Source organism: Carcharhinus amblyrhynchos, chromosome 20, assembly GCF_965287045.1.
Source record: "Carcharhinus amblyrhynchos chromosome 20, sCarAmb.v2.hapA, whole genome shotgun sequence".
NCBI lineage: Eukaryota > Metazoa > Chordata > Chondrichthyes > Carcharhiniformes > Carcharhinidae > Carcharhinus > Carcharhinus amblyrhynchos.
The window spans coordinates 17,483,599-17,497,786 of NC_137343.1; the positions used below are offsets into that span (position 1 = coordinate 17,483,599).

General features: G+C 41.5%; 1 protein-coding gene across 1 annotated transcript in view; it reads left to right on the forward strand.

Moving 5' to 3' along the window:
• Window positions 1-1,956: 1,956 nt before the first annotated feature.
• pxmp2 (peroxisomal membrane protein 2) overlaps window positions 1,957-14,188 on the forward strand; it is a 34,124-nt gene continuing 21,892 nt past the window's right edge. Inside the window, exons 1-2 of the mRNA XM_080208185.1 lie at window positions 1,957-2,190; window positions 8,381-8,494. Coding sequence (XP_080064311.1) covers window positions 2,087-2,190; window positions 8,381-8,494 — 218 coding nt within the window. The 5' untranslated portion in view covers window positions 1,957-2,086. The remainder of the gene's footprint in view (window positions 2,191-8,380; window positions 8,495-14,188) is intronic.

Consider the following 14,188-nt stretch of genomic DNA (forward strand, 5'->3'; position numbering starts at 1 on the left):
GTATTGTTAGGAAATAGAGATAATTTTAAGGCGTTTACATTTGCATCTGTGTGTTGAGCATAAGCTATAGCTTTAAATTTAAGGTTAATTTATATTTCTGCAGTTAGGAAACGTGAAGGAACGTGAAGGAAATGTGAGGTTTAGTTTCACTTTTAAAGATAGCTGCATTTTAGTGAGCTTTTAAAACTCTTAAGTAGGGGAAAACTATTATGTTGCCTGGCAACAAACAGCCTACAGTGATAGCAAAAGTAGTTTCAGTTCAGAAGTAAGCAGCGTTCCACAGAATTTGCTAGAACAGGCATAGAGGTGGACTATGGAGAACAGGTCCCATGCTAAAGAACAGAAAGATGCCAAAACCAAGGAAAGAGACAGAAGAAAGTTCAAAAAGGACCTTCTAGTCAAAGGAAAAGAACAGGAACCTGGAAAAAAAACACCTGTTGAGTGAAGTTAAAAATGAGGAATAGAAGCTCCCAAGTTAAAAAGCAGGGCTGCAAGTTGCAGACCTGAACTAATGTGGGCCTGTGAGAAGCCAGAGATCCAATGAGACCCAAAGATTGGTGACTTACTATGGTTTACTTACTTTATGATGGGCCTGTGAAACAATGGTGTTCTGTTAGCATATCTGCATATCTGAGAGATTGGCAAAGTTTGAATGCATGAGGCACTCCAGGATAGAATAACATTGGAAGGAGGTTGAAAGCTGAAAGGTGGATCCTTGATGAAGACATCTGAAAAAAGCATCATTTGGAAGAACATTCCAAGGTGTGTTCTTCGAGTGCTGAGATTGAAAACTCTTCTGAGAAAAACAGTGACCCATTGCCTCACAGTGTGACTAGTGTTTGGGGAGAATTGATGAGAAACCCTTAGGAGTTGTTTTGGTGGCACCTGCTACGAGGTTTCAGAATATGGGTGTCTGATCACAGTTTGCCTATTGGTTACAATGTATGCTTACTGTGAACATTAGAGCGGATATTGTAACTTGTATTATCCTTACGAATCTGGTTACATCTGTAAATATATAGTTGGTGTGAAGTAGTGTAACATAGTTCTTCCCTTCTTTAATGCATGTTTTATTATTTTGTTAAAATGTTCATCAGTTGACTCCTGTGACTCTATTCGGTAGCCACCTTCCACATTTCTAAACAAAAAATAAAAGTTGGGATCTATCAAGCTGTGTTCCATGGCCAGTTGGCTTAGTGGTAACATGAGCTGGGATCCTAACTGTATATAATGAATAATAGCTATGCGCAATCTGCTCAGGGCGAGGCTATGGCACAGTGGTATTGTCGCTGGACTAGTAATTCAGAGACCCATCGTGGCACAGTGGTTAGTACTGTTGCCTCAGAGACCTGGGTTCAATTCCTGGCTTGGGTCACTGTCTATGCAGAGTCTGCACATTCTCCCTGTGTCTGTGTGGGTTTCCTCCACAGTTTGAAAGACGTGCTGGTTAGGTGCATTGACCTGAACATTGACCTGGAGTGTGACGACTAGTGGAATTTCACAGTAACTTCTTTGCAGTGTTAACGTAAGCCTACTTGTGAGTAACAAATAAACTTTAAACCCAGACTAATGCTCTGAGGACTTGGATTTGAATTGTACCACAGCAGATGGTAAAATTTGAATTGAATAAATATTTGGAATTAAAAGTCTAATGGTGACCATGAAACCATTGTTGTAAAAATGTTCACTAATGTCCTTTACTGAAGGAAATCTGTCATCCTTATCTGGTCTGGACTCCAGTGCCACAGTCTCTGAAATGACCTCAGGGATGGACAATAAATGCTGGTCCAGCTAGGGTCGCCCACATCCCATGATCAAATGGTAGATGGTTTTTTTAAAAAATAAGTACTTAATTGGCATACATACTAGGAATTATTTTGACAAAACAATCTTAGTGTTTACACGGACCTGACGCAATTGCCTACAAAACAGCACTGGTTTCCAATAATTCTCCGCAAGTAGGATCGAGATTAGTTGGCACGCAGTTGCGGTTATTTACGGTAGCCGGCCGACCATGTATCAGTTCAGTCCAAAGTCGACGGAAACGGCGTGAGTGCGGGCTTGTAGAAATTGCTTCAATTCAATCATGTCGGGCCATTCCACACCAGATCGGCCTTTGCACCGAATCCTGCTGCATCAGTACTTGTTCCTGCTAAAGAAGTACCCGATCCTGACCAAGTCAATCACTAGGTAAAGCATATTTTAACCCGATTGTGTTACGGAAATGCCAGCCAGCAGCTGCTGGTTTATTCTGAGGTTTCATCAATTTCATCACATCCCAAATCGGCAAAATACTCTCAAAACAGAAAGATCGGTGTGGCACATTTTCCTCACGGCGGAGTGTTTTATTAGCTCAGGAAGATGACCAATTATAATTATTTGAGAGGGCATCAAAGTAGCGAATGTGAAAGATGAACCGCAAACATTGTAACACTGGAGACTGAGGAAGACATGGATCGCAGCTTCGCTACGGAACGGATGGTGTGAATCAAGTTTATCTTCACAACATGCCACACATCTTCCTATAACCTGGCCAGGAATTGTATAGAAGTGTACAGAGCTTAAAAAAAAGATGGATTTCGCCATAGCTCTAAAAATAACCCTTATATTACACATCACTTAATTGCTTATTTTGTAAAACAAATCCAGCTTTTTTTGAATTTGCTGACACTAGCACTATTGTCTTCATGCTCTTACACACTCGTTACCCCTGTATTAAATAGTTAAATTTGAACAGTTTACCTTCTCGTTCCGAGCTTGAGTGTTGGGCAGCTGAGGGCAGTTTGTAGTTGTCAATCATTTATTCGTGTGTAGTTTATACCTACACCTTCGAATCGTAAAACCTCCCCGGAAGTCTCCCAGAATCATCTCCGCCTAAGTGTGCATTCTTTTGTTTTAGTAGCTTTAATGTCTAATCTCTGGACAGATCAGTTTGGGAGAGGGTACACAGAGTATAGACACATGTTATGCAATAGAATTAGTAGACTAAGCATTCATTTTAGGTGAAAATGTCTCGCATCCCTTCATTGGTTCTGCTGGTTGTCTGCAGTAGGCCTGGAGAAGCTTTTGTTTGCTTGATAAAGCTGATCATGGTGGTTTTTCCCTCTCCATACAATCTGTACTCCCACGACATTGATGTTAAATATTTCACCTGCCTTGTACACCGCTGAACAACACAACAAACTAGTATTTGTAGATAGTGTCTTCTACAGGGGGAAACGCCCTGAAGTATTTCAGTGCGACGAAAATTGGCACCAAATCAAAGGAGAAAACAGGGTCAGAGGCAGACTTTGTGGAGAATCTTGGAGGAGAAAGAGGTATAAGAGGAGAATTCCTGAACGGGGAAAGTTTATGTGGTTAATCTCAATGTTGAAATGCCCAGCAGATCCTGAAGCACAGGTAAAGACAGAAACTCAAAGTTAATGTTTTGGGTTCTTTGCTTTTTTGTCACAAATGTTGGGTATAATTTTCCCCCAAAATTCTGGGGGAGGGGGATTTTCTCGTCCTGCCTGCCACAGGAATGGTACTGGATAGTACCATTGTGAAGGTCCATTGACCTTGGGCAGGATTTTCCGGTTTTGGGGCAAGTGCAGCCAGAACATCCCAGCTAAGTGCTATAACAGTGTGAAAACAGGAGTCATCCACACCAGTCTTTTGGGCGAGCTCAGCACTGCAAACTTTCGACACTTTGTCGATTTTTGTGACAGTTAGGAGATTTGTGCCAGTGGGGGGGGGGGGGGGGGGAGGGCAGAACCCAAGTACACAGGTGAAGGTGGCTTCAGAGGTGCTTGGGCACTATTGCACAGAGCACCCTGATCTGCTAGTGAATGGGGAGACCTCCTCCCACCCACCCCACCATCATTGGCAACATTGTTACCCTCCTCCCAACCCTCCACACCAACACAGCTCATGAGCATCGGGACATTCGGACCTTCCAATGAGTCCCCTAGTGGACCTCTGACATGGCCCACCCTCACCACAAACCCCTGCAAGACTACCACCAAGCTCACACCCACCCATCATTGTGCATACCCCACCCCACTTATGTCCCACTCCCTTGGCACTACCCTGGGACACTTATTGTGTAAGAAGTCTCACAACACCAGGTTAAAGTCCAACCAGTTTATTTGATAGTAAACTCACAAGCTTTCGGGGTTTGCCCCTTCGTCATATAACAGAGCATATAACAGCACACAAATTCTGTGTGTTCTTATATGCTCTGTCTGAGGCCAGAACTCTCCATTCACCTGGAAGGGGCAAACCCTGAAAGCTTGTGAGTTTACTATCAAATAAACTGGTTGGACTTTAACCTGGTGTTGTGAGACTTCTTACTGTGTTTACCCCAGTCCAATGCTGGCATCTCCACATCATGACACTTATTGTGTCCAAGGGACACTGTCTGGCCATGCCCCTGGCCACTCAGAGGCTTCAATGGACAATGGACCTAGTTCCCTCCGCTCCTCTCAGCATTGTCATGATATCAGATCACCACTATTGCAGAGCAACAGTGATTCTCACCGGCATGATGTCTTACTGGCAAGGGGGGAAAGCATCCTGGAGGGCAGGAAAACTCTGCCAAACCTGGTAAATATATTTAAATATCATCATTTCTGCGTAAATAGGCTTTGCGCCCTTTATGTCAGTAAAATGAGGACAGGAGGATAGCAATCCAATTTGAGAAAGCCACTAATTTTTTTGGCCTCGCAAGTAACTTCCTAATTCCCACACTGATCGACGAGTCTGTTTCTCTCTCCATAGGTTGCAAGGTCTGCCAAATATTTCAACTTCAGCAATATTTTTCCAGTCAACACAGCAAGGATCTTCTTACTAACATTTAGAGATTAATACCAAATTGAGAGAACTGTTTCACAAACTAGTCAAGTAATAACTTGACATAGTCATATGTAGAGAATCATTCATTTCAGCTGACATCCCAGCCTCTTCCACCATCAAAGGTGAGGACAAGGTGCCATACAGTCAGGAAGGAATAGCCCAAGAAGTTTCCAACGTTGACTCTGGAGACCATGAAATCTCAAACATGGGCAAATAAACTGTCTGCTGTTTTCCACCATTGCCTCTCGCAGCTAATGAATTAGTATTCTTTCATGTTGAACATTAATTACAAGACACATTGGGGTTGGGAAAGGCATGGACTGGGATTTGGATGCTCTTCATTAACAGTGACAGTGTTGATGAGTTGACAACCCCAGAGCCTTCAGCCTTCGATTGACCATCTATAAAATGCACTGCATCAACTAACCAAGTTTTTATGAGAGCACCTCCTCAATCTGTGATCTCTATCACCTAGAAAGACAAGGATAGCAAGTCCCATCACTCCCATTTCTGTTCCAAGTTTTACAACATCCTGGCTTGGAAATTTATCCCGTCATTGTTGCTGGGAATCATCAAAATATTAGAGCTTCCTCCCTGGTAACACTGTGGCAATCTGTTCACCACAGGAAATGCAGTGGTTCACAAGGACAATTCACCATCACAAAGGCAATTAGGGGTGGGCAATAAGTACTGACTCGCCAGTACATTTGTGAATGAATGAATAAAATCCAATTTCAATGTAGTGACTCCTATTGGAAAGAAATTTACATTGGGTGAGGATAGGATTGATGCGTCCCATGATTTCACGCCTAGATGTGCACATGAAGATGTGTCACTTCAATATGGTGCAACCATCCCAGCAAAGAATGGCTTCAGGAGAGAAGCTGACAAAAGGGTAAAATTCAGGGAAGAATTATTAGCAAATTTGTATTTTTTGATTCATTGATTATTATCAAAGTAATAATTACTTGTAATTATTATTACTGTGCAAAAATTTGCTGGTAAGGTTTTACAGAAATGAGGCTGGAATGATTTTTAATTGAAGCACATGTATTCTTCGTGCAGTTTTAGTACCAATAACATTCAACAGCAGTGGAACCCTTGGAGGAGAAATTAGTTGAATTGCACTGAAATCACACATTTTAACCTAAATCTGGGGAGGCACAGTGGTTAGCACTGCTGCCTCACAGCACCTGGGAACCGGTTTTGATTCCCGCTTGGGTCACTGTCTGAGTGGAATTTGCACATTCTCTCCATGTCTGCGTGGGTTTCTTCTGGGTGCTCTGGTTTCCTCCCACAGTCCAAACGTGCAGATTAGGTGGATTGGCCATGCTAAATTGCCCCCTAGTATCAAGGGGACTAGCTAGGGTAAATGTATGGGGTTATGGGGATAGGCCCTGGGTGGGGTTATGGTCGGTGCAGACTTGATGAGACGAATGGCCTCCCTCTCCCCTGTAGGATTCTATGTGAAACTCCAGAACACAGGGGTCACTATCATTATAACTAATCATTAACCACAGAGTCACTGACAATATTTGCAGAAATAAAGTTAAACAGAGGTTACCAATAACTACAGTATGCAGAAAGCCAAGCTTGTAGAACTAATTACTGTCAGAGCCACTTGACTTATTAACTTCTAAGATTATCATCTATCAACTACCATAATCACCAAAGATCAATGCTGGAATCCTGTGGTTTTTTTCTCAGAGGATATAATTACAGAGAATTGAGAACTTTCCAATTTTTGGTCCTGGTTGTCACCATCAAATATTCCCAGATCAGGTACAGAACAGATTAGATGAGTAGTAGAGTACTTGCTGTACATCAAGTTGTTTCAGGTAATCTCTGCACTGGTTGGATGAAGAGTGGGTATTTATTTGTGGTACATCAGAAAACCAACCCCTTTGCAATCCTACAGGCCTCTGATTAATTATTAACAAACAAACATGTCACGCCTACTTAACTTGCATTTATAAAGCACCCTTCACTCCCCCAGGACATCCCAAGGTAATTTGCAGTCAATTAAGTATTTGGAGTGCACTTATTGCGCAGATAATATTTTAGTGATGTTTGTTGAGGTTCATGACTCTCACGATACCAGGCAGAACCCACCAACCTTACTTCAAAATGCTTTAGGCGCAGGAAGGGTAGATGTTTCATATTATGAAAGGTGGCAGTACCCCTCAGTACTGTGCTGAAGAAGCAGCCAACATTATGTTTAGGACTGTGAAGAGGGAGTCTGAACTGAACGCACAACCTCTGACTCAGAAGTGATAGTTTAAAGGTGTCACTCAGAGTCTAAGAGAAACAGTGAATAGTGTAGATGGGAACAGAAAGTTACACGGAGAAGATGATCCATCCGGCCCAATCACCTAAACTATTAATGTGAGAAAACATGTAATCACCCATTTTGATCAAAATCGGAATATTTTTTGTAATGGTATGAAGCTAGGAACTTTGGATCAGAAGAGAGTTCAAGGTCCAAGCATATAAGTAGCTAAAAGCTGGTGAACAAAATATATTGAATTTAAAATAGTTTTTTTCCTCAGGAGGCTAATAAACTGTTGGTCTTTATCTGAAAAAGGGAAAATATATTACAGCAATATATTACTGATCTTTAATCAGACTTCAATCAGGACACCACACTTCAGGAAGGATATATTGCCCTTGGAGGTATTTGAAAGAATGATACAGTTGAAATGGCTAAAGTTTGAGGACTGATTGCATAGGCCACATTTGAAGTTTATTTATTAGTGTCACAAGTAGGCTTACATTAACACTGCAATGAAGTCACTGTGAAAATCCCCTAGTCACCACACTTCGGTGCCTGTTCAGGTACACTTAGGGAGAATTTAGCATGGCCAATGCACCTAACCAGCATGTCTTTTGGGCTGTGGGAAACCAGAGCACCTGGAGGAAACCCACACAGACACGGGGAGAATGTGCAAACACCGCACAGACAGTGACCCAAGCTGGGAATCAAACCTGGCTCCCTGGCACTGTGAGACAGCAGTGCTAACCACTGTGTTACCGTGCCACTGAATGAATACAGAAGTTCAAAGGTTATCCAAGATGGTTAAACAAATCGGTAGGGTAAATTGGAAGAGATTTCCTCATATAGAGATGTCTAGAATAGGGAGAAGTGTTTGGGGTATGGCTTTAAGATTAGAGCTTGGTCATTCAGGGTGATTCAGGAATTCGTCAAACAAAGCATAGTGGAAATCTGGAACACACTTTCCTCCAATGTTATATAAATACATTTCTTAAAGGCACAATGTCATCACAGTAGAAATTAAAAATTAATGCTTGACTTATGGGTGGGATTTTCCAGCCGCGCTAGACCCAAAACCCAAAAATCCCACCTGAGGTCAACTATATTTTCCATGGTCTGCCCTTTGCCTGCTACGACTTGGAATGGGAAAATTTGCCCCATGTGTGTATTCTTCCACTGCCTTCCAATTCAGCTTTCCTTGTCTTTCTAGGCCCAGAAAGGAGATTTGCCTGATGAATTAATGTGTTTATTTGTTTTACTGCTTTTTCCTCACAGTGGCATTCTCTCAGGACTTGGAAATATTTTGTCTCAAGTTATGGAGCAGCGAGGTAAGGAGTCAAATACAAAGAGTCTCACGTTTGATGGTCCAGCTAGATTTGGAGTATTTGGGTAAGAAGACTGATTTAACAATGGTATTCTGTTTTCAACTCTGCCTTTAAGTATAATATTTGAATTTGCTTTTACATTCGCTCGCCTGTAAAATTTTATTGCAGTTGTTATTCAGACACAACACAGTTAGATATTACATTCATGCTATGCAGGATACTAAGTATTGTCTACACAGTAGTTTACAGCATTGTTTGGAGATGTAGATAATGCTAGGGACGGATTTGGCTAATACTAGCACCCCATTACATACCTTTGTATTTGGCCACTGTGTATGTCTATCACCAGCATTTTGCTTGTTATACTGTTTGTATAAGTAAAGGTTCTAGTTATCCTGCCTGTACTTTAACACTTAAATCTATTTGAGCAAAATAAGCATGTTCCTGGGCTTAGAATTTTCCCATGTTTTTGTGTCATTTGGTTTTGGTGACTGTAGGGGGAAATAACTCCAGTATCACTCTTTGATTTAATGTTGTATTCATGGCTACTCATTATAGACCCCTCAATTAATGAAAATAGTCTGTTTTTCTTTACCTTGTTCCAAGCGTTGTGTCCTTTGTTTATTTCTTGTTAATAAATTCATCAGCAAAGACATAGGACTTTACATTTAGAATTTCCTTTTGTTTGCCTATTTAAAGACAGAAGAGGAAGATCAGTAAGACCAGAGAGATAATGGAGGCCAGGCTTAACTAGTACACAGGTACCAATGTATAACCCTCCTTCTCCTGAGCCACAACATCAACTTCGCCCTTTTTGTGAAAACCGATGCACAGTAACATTAATGCCACACAAGTGCCGGGGATGATCGTTTATAACAAGAGGGAATCAAACCATTCCGCGTGACATTTAGTATAATTATTATTGCTGAATCCCCCACCATCAACTGGGGGTTACCATTGAGCGTACTGAACTGGAACAACCATATTAGTACTATGGTTACAAGAGCAGATCTGAGGCAGGAAATTGTTTGGTGGGTAACAGGTCTCCCTGAGTTCCCAAAGCCTGCCCACCATCTACAAAGCACAAGGCAGGAGTGTGCTGGGATGTCCTCACTTACCTGGATGACTCAAGTAACACTCAAAAGCTCCCCACCATCCAGGACAAAGCTGTCTGCTTGATTGGTACCTTGTCCATCAAGGTGACTATTTACTCTTTCTACCACTCATGCACAGTGGAAACAGTCTGTACTTCATATAAGATGCACTGCTGCAACTCACCGAGACTCTGCCAATAGCACTTTCCCGTGACTTCTGCCACCTAGAAGGACAAGAGTAGCAAATGCATGAGAATACCACTACCTGCAAGTCATACATCATCCTCATTTGGAACCATATCACTGTTCTTTTGCTGTCATCGGCTCAAAACCTTGAAATTCCCTACCAAACTCCACTGTGAGTATACCCATACTGGATGAATTGCTACAGTTCGAAAAGATGACTCACAACTCTTTCTCGAGGGCAATTAGGTAAGGGCAACATTCCCTAAAGGTGCCTCTGGTTGCTAAGCAACAACTTTGTATTTCTGCCAGCTTGTTTACTCACCTCAGAAGCACAATAGATGCAGTTTTATGAGAAACCAAAATGCCCAGGTGCAAATGCCTTTGTCGAACATGACTCTAACTTAAAACTATAACTTGTTTCTAATATTTACCAATACAAATAAAGATCGCTTAAAACCAACTCCACTTTTCTGACAAGTACTAAGTCTTCCACTAGCAAGAGACTTTAATGAAATAGTAGCCTCATAGTATAGGACAAAAGGGCAATTCTTTTTAGACATAGGGGTCAGGATTTTCTAGCTGCATTTGCCCCAAGATTGGAAAATTCCATCTGAGGTCAATGGACCTTTGCATGGCCCACACCCGCCTGCTACAATTCCATGGCAGGCAGGATTGGAAAATTCCATCTTGTGATTAAATTCAGTTTGATAATAGTGATCTTTAGGGAAAAAAAACATAAGTATTGGTAAAATAATGGAAAGATATATAGGAACGGAGGCTGGGAGCATCAGCTAAATCCTTAATGGACTATTTGCCAATGGTGAATTCAGGAGTCTGTGTGAAAATTTGTATATTGTAGCAATGCACACAGCAGCAGGCAGTCCTATTCAGAAGTGGGATGTGTGAGAGAAATCATCCTACACTGTGACATGCAAAATGTTCAGAAAAATTTTAACCGATCAACCAAATTGTAAATTGACAACCGCTCTCAGTTTCTTGCAGTACACGCAAGAAAACTTGCTCCAGATGGTTGAAGGCTACAGCCCCTATTGATTAGTTTAAGGCAGGAGTACCAGTATACTTTGAAATATTATGGGTCCGACCCTGCTTTGGAGGGGACTACTGTTAGTTTTCTTTTTGCAGAACTGTCAAAAGTCATGCATGCAGGGAGGAGAGCATTTAATAAGGCTGAGGTTTCAGAAAAATAAATCAAGGGAGCTTTGAAGTATCAAATCAGGTCATCAGGAATAAATTTTAAGCCTGGGTCATGTCTTGTTATGAAAGAGAAGGGCAAAAAAATGGAGAGTTTTAGGAAGGATTATAGGTACTAATGGCAAAACAATAATCAAACTGTTAGAGTACATCCCATGCAGTGTATTGGCACTGTTTGCACATTGACAGAACCTGAACGGAAGATGGAAATTAAAGTTGCACCATGCACTTCACACACGGTCAGTAGCACAGTGGTGAGCACTGCAGCCCTACAGCGCCAGGGACCCAGGTTCAATTCCAGATCTCTGTCTGTGTGGAATTTGCATATTTTCCCCGTGTCTGTGTGGGTTCCCTTTTGGGTGCTCCAGTTTCCCCTCACACTCTAAAGATGTGCACCTTAAGTTGATTCGCCATGCTAAATTGCCCATTCATGTTAGGGGGACTAGCAGTGTAAATACGTTGGGTCACGGGGATAGATCTTGGGTGGGAGTATTGTTTTCGATGGGCCAAATGGCCTTCCCCTGCACTGTAACATGCTATGTATGAAAAAGAGATTGTGATAGATAATGGGCAGACCAAGTGGTAATAAAGATCAGGATAACGCCATTTATCACAAAGATCAATTGTGAATATTGGAAATAGGGTCGCATATACACCATAAGGAGTTAGTGAGTGGAGGGAAGCCACCCATAGTGGGTGGTTTCAGGTGTAGTAATAGTAGGATTCTTGAAGCCTGAGCTTGCTGAACTCAGTTTCCCCAGGTTTTACCGGGTACTGACGGATGGTGTGACTTCAACACTGATCCATGACCACCCTTGAATTCCTTGGACCCTGCCCACTGAGCTAGATGGGAAGAGACCACCAGGAACTTGAATTTCATCCATTCCAGCCAGAAATGCTGGAGGCTCCGACTCCACCTTAGAGCAGCCCGGCAATGAGAAAGGTAGCTTGGGGAAAGAAGTGAAAAAGCAAATGAAGACTGATTGGAGAGATTTTTGAAGGCATTACAATTTCAGGTCATGCTCTAAAGCCTTCACTGTCATGGGATTGTATAATGTACAAGAAAAAACTCAAGCTTGGCACTGTGGCTCACTATGACAACATTTTTCTTGAATTCCTCAGACGCATCTACCACTGTTTGGCTCAATTCCTCAAGGGTTATCTGTGACTGAAGACTGCTAAATCCTGGCATGTGTGCAAAGTTATCAGCTCCCAAAACTATCTTCAAGCTACTAACTAATATCTCTGCTCTCTGTACTGAAAAGTCCAGGGTATCTCATCTTAGAGTGGATGGAGCCAAAAGTGAAGAAAATTCTGAACGCTGAACAAGTTTTCTTTTGGTGAAGGCAAAGCACTTGGAACCAGGTTCTTGTCCTACTGCCTTCATAGAAATGGTTTTGAAAATAACCTCTCAACAGGTGCTGTCATTCTCAACCTATCATTCTTGAGATCAATGGTTTAAGGTCCGCATGGGTGATGAGACACACACCTGGAGAAAACAGTCCTATGGGCTTTCTCAGGGATCTGTTTCAGCCCCAGCCTTTTCAATCTCTATATCAACTATCTGCCTCCCACCTTGTCTGAGAAAATTCATCTGTGCTGACAATAGCTGCTTCTCCAACTCCAGACATTTTCTAAACTAGAGGCAACACCAAACAATAATGTTGCAAAGCTGGCCAACTACTGCAAGGTATGGCGCCTTCAGCCTAGCAACAACAAATAGTCTCCAGTGTAATCTACTAACATAGTGTCAGTGCTGAAAGGGAACACAACATCTCCCTGAATGGCAAGAGACTGAATCACTAACATATCTTTTATCTTGGTGTTACCTCTGACTGAATACTGACATGCAAAACACATCTGGACAAGGCAGCAGCAAAACAACCTCCTCAGCAAACTTGCTGGCTCTTCATGGGGTCTTTTGACTGCAGAGTAATGTGCACCAATATGAGAATGTTCATAAGATCCCAAATAAATCAGGCCAAATCCACTCAACAGGAAAACTTTACAACCCAGGAAGGAACAAATCAATCAAGATTCTTGATTGAGCAGTTAAACTGGTTATATACACAAACTAGACTAAATGTGTGATATATTGTCAGAATTGAGCAACATGCTGATATATACTACTGTTAGGGAATTGCTAAAAGCAAATAAGACATTGAAGAATGGATGTTCAGATTTCCAGACCTCAGTGACCCATGATATGAGATTGGTCATTTTTAGTGACTCCTCCCATGTTAACCTTACCAATAGTTGTTCAAGTACAACATGATTTATTATATTTTTGGTGGGAAGAAACAGTAAATGTTGCTCAATTATCTGGGAATTAAAGAAAATAAAAAAGTACTTCTAAACACCTTGGCTGCAGAGACACTACACTGGTAGAAGTGACATTCATGGCTATGTATTTATCAAGGATTTTAAAGGAACTCCTAGAAAAGGAACAACCAGGGAAAATGTGCTTACAGAATGCTACTATCACCATTTGTTCTGGGACAATGTCCAGGAGACAGAGTGTTACAGAAAAGAAATTGAGGATCGATCGCATAAGTATAAAAGAAATGTGTAAAGAGAGGTGATTTCCAAAATAACATGGGTCGACACAAGTTACCAGTTGTCAGATTTTGCAGTCACAAAAAGAACTACTTGAGCAAAGAAATTGTTGGATATCTTCAAAGAGAGATGCCTTTTGTTATAATGGATTATGAGAACAAGGAAATGTTCATGTCGTAACTTTATTAATTATTTTTTGTTTTCAAGATCAGGGGAGTATGGAGTTTGTTAAACAGTGATTATACCATAAGATAACATGTATTATCGTTTTTATTTTTCATATGAGTAGTTCATGTTTTTGTGTCAAATAAAGGAGGGGGGAATCTATTAGTGTTGTGACAAATAATTGAGCAATGTTCTTGTGCAGGATTTTTTTTGTCTTTTAGGGCAAACCAAATAAACCAACATATGAACTCAGGGACAAAGTAAAAAGGACAGCTCCCCAGAAGGAGGGGGAACAGCCCGAACAGAACAGAAGTACAAAAGAAACTTAAAATACCAAATCATAATGTGATTATTGGGGTCTATAATGCAACCCAGCCCCTGTGGTGTCCAATAGGTGCAGAACGTGCATGATCTGTTGTAGCAGGATGATCTTTTAGGGTAAACCAAATAAACCAACTCAAAAGAACTTAGGAACAAAGGAAAAAGGGGCAGCTCCCCAAAAGGAGGGGGAACAGCCCAAATGGAACAGAAATGCAAAGGGAACT